The 2,817-nt window shown below is 35.2% G+C and overlaps 1 protein-coding gene across 1 annotated transcript; it reads left to right on the top strand.

The window, feature by feature from the left end:
* On the top strand, positions 1–993 carry LOC311076923 (trace amine-associated receptor 13c-like; the record flags this gene model as incomplete). The annotated part of the gene is made up of 1 exon (XM_084105430.1): positions 1–993. The coding sequence occupies one exon, from the start codon at positions 1–3 to the stop codon at positions 991–993; it is 993 nt and encodes a 330-aa protein (XP_083961556.1).
* Positions 994–2,817: the final 1,824 nt, after the last annotated feature.

Genomic DNA, 2,817 nt, shown 5'->3' with positions numbered 1-2,817 from the left:
ATGTTTGACACAATAATCATGGAGGACAACAGGCAAAACATACAGTATTGCTTTCCAGACAACAATTTGTCATGTTTCAAAGATATCAAACCTGAAGTGGAGTATGTTGTTTTGTATGTTTTCATTTCTTTATTGTCAGTATTTACAGTGTTTCTGAACCTGCTGGTGATCATCTCCATCTCTCACTTCAAGAAACTTCACACTCCAACCAACCTGCTCATTCTCTCTCTGGCTGTGGCCGACCTGATTGTGGGACTGATTGTTATACCTTTAATGGGCATCAGATTTATAGAATCATGCTGGTACTTTGGAGAGACATTTTGTTCTTTATTTTTATTTATTATTTTTATGGTTGTTACGGCATCTCTTGGTAATTTATTTTTTATATCTGTAGATCGTTACATTGCTGTGAGTGACCCTTTAAGATACACAGTAAGGGTCACAACTGATAAAGTTATTTTTTGCATTATTATAAACTGGCTGTGTTGTGGCATATATTCTGTTATTATATTACACAATACTATGTTTGATCCAGAGACACACGACAGGTGTTATGGAGACTGTTCAGTTTCTTTTAATTTTGAACATGTTGTCACGGACCTCATAGTCACTTTTGTTGCCCCTTCTTCTGTAATCATGTCTATATATGTGAAAATCTTCTGTGTTGCAAAACATCAGGCCAAGGTTGTAAATTCTGTCGCAGGTGTTAGCAGGTCACAAAGAAAGGCAGGAAAAACTCTGGGGATTGTTGTAGCAGTTTTCTTTATGTGTTGGATACCATACTATATTGTCATCCTTATTGAAGGAAATGAGTCTACAGAATCAGTTGAACTTAATGTAACATGCTGGATTGTTTATATGAATTCCTGTATGAATCCACTTATTTATGCATTGTTTTATAAATGGTTTAGAATATCAGCTAAACACATTGTTACTCTAAAAATCTTGAATCCATCATCAGAGCACTTCAGTCTTTTCCCAGACGATAAATAATCGATTAATATTTTTTTTTTTAATTATAAAAAAAAATAAGTTTTGCTTGGAGAGTTACGGATCTCATATATTCTCTTATGTTTCATTGTACAGTGATTATTACTTTGTATTTTAGGATATTTTATGTTGCACATCAGCAAGTGAAAGTTATAAACTCTGATGAAGGGTGGTAAACGTGTAATAGAAGGTTCGGGTAAGGAAAAAAGAGCAAATCAGCTCTGATATTAGGTTTTTCTGCTTTTTACAGTTATCTCATCCACCATATAAAAATGTCTAACTTGGACTTTGTACATTGACATCATATCTGAATATTTTCTGTGCTTTATTTTATTGCTGCTTTAAAATATTGTAAGAACTGATTTTCCTGCTAAAACAAAACACACCCTGCAATAAAGCCATAAAATGCACCCTGGACAGCAGATAGCAAAGACGGAGCACAGAACCTTGTCCTGCCCAAACTTATCTCCTTGTCTCCTTGTTTGACTTCAACTCATCCCCCCTCTCCCTCCTCAAGGCACTGAAAGTTCATTAAGAATGTCTATATATCACATATGGTGTATCTTGTCAATATGTTGTTTTTCCTTTTCATGTTTGGTATCATTTTAAGTATCTCAGTGCGATTGGTAAAATGGTCTTAATTTCATTGCAGTCATTGGTTTAATGAGAAAGATTGAGAAATTAGGAGAATCCTGTTTCTGCTCTCTGAGTGATATCTCTTTAAGATATCTCAAGAAACCAGGTGCTACCCCCTGGGGGACATGGATTGGCCCAAAGAACTCTAAACAACATTTGTATAACCCCTTTTGTTCTGGTCTGCTATTTAAGGTGAGGTGACAGGGCAGTCTTTGGGACTCTTTACCAGGCATCCCCCATACAGTGATGTTTCAGTGTTTTCCTGTTGGAAAACACACACACACCACTGTGTGTCTCTGTCAGGAAAACATTACTTACTTTTAGAATCATCTTTGAGTAAATGAAGTCATGTATTTTTCTGAATTGGCTTTTAATCATTTACTTCTGTAATTGGCATGATACATTTTTACCTGACAAATAAATGTTACATCTTGATTTATTCTGAAGTTTTAGAAATCATTCATTATAATAGATTAATGTATAGTCTGGTGTTTCCGCAACTCTTTGTCCTGGATAGATCAAACTGAAGGCACTATGTATGGAGCATGGGGCACATCTTAGGAAGACCTTCTGATTTCTGACTATTGCCTGACTTAGCATGTTGTATGCTGCAACTATTATAAAAAATTACACCTATGGGTCTGCAGTGTGCGGCCGCGCAGGGTAAAATAATTGCACTGCACCCTCCGACTATTTCAGGACTGGCTAGTTTGTGCCGTGAGCGCACATTCGCGACGTGACGTCTCAAAGTGACACTAGGTCCGTAATGAACGAATATTTGAAAGTATGCGATGCTCAGAATAATCAAAGATCTAAATTAATTCATAATCAATATTTATGATTATTTTCTAATCAGATTTTCTAATCTAATTTGATTATCATTTGAAATTGGAGTCAGATTACGCATAGAGCTAAAGTAATATTAAAACTAAGTTCCAATAAATTAAGTGAACTTCACTGGAGCGCTGAAAAGATATACACGCATTAAACCTTCGCCAGGCCGTTGTTGATTCCGTCGTTGGGCCAATGGGTGGTCCTTACAATATCAGTTAAAAACATCATAAATCCTTATTAATATTTACTCCTACATATACTCCTTATTAATACTGATTAATCATGCCTAACATAATTTTTTTGGTATTTAATTTTACATTGTAGATTCAAAGACAGTTTATTTTAAATAGGTGTTTA

This window comes from Abramis brama (genome assembly GCF_963993115.1).
Source record: "Abramis brama genome assembly, chromosome: 25".
NCBI classification, from domain to species: Eukaryota; Metazoa; Chordata; class Actinopteri; order Cypriniformes; family Leuciscidae; genus Abramis; species Abramis brama.
The sequence above is the reverse complement of the archived record's forward strand: the minus strand, read 5'-3'. Positions and strand labels throughout refer to the sequence as shown.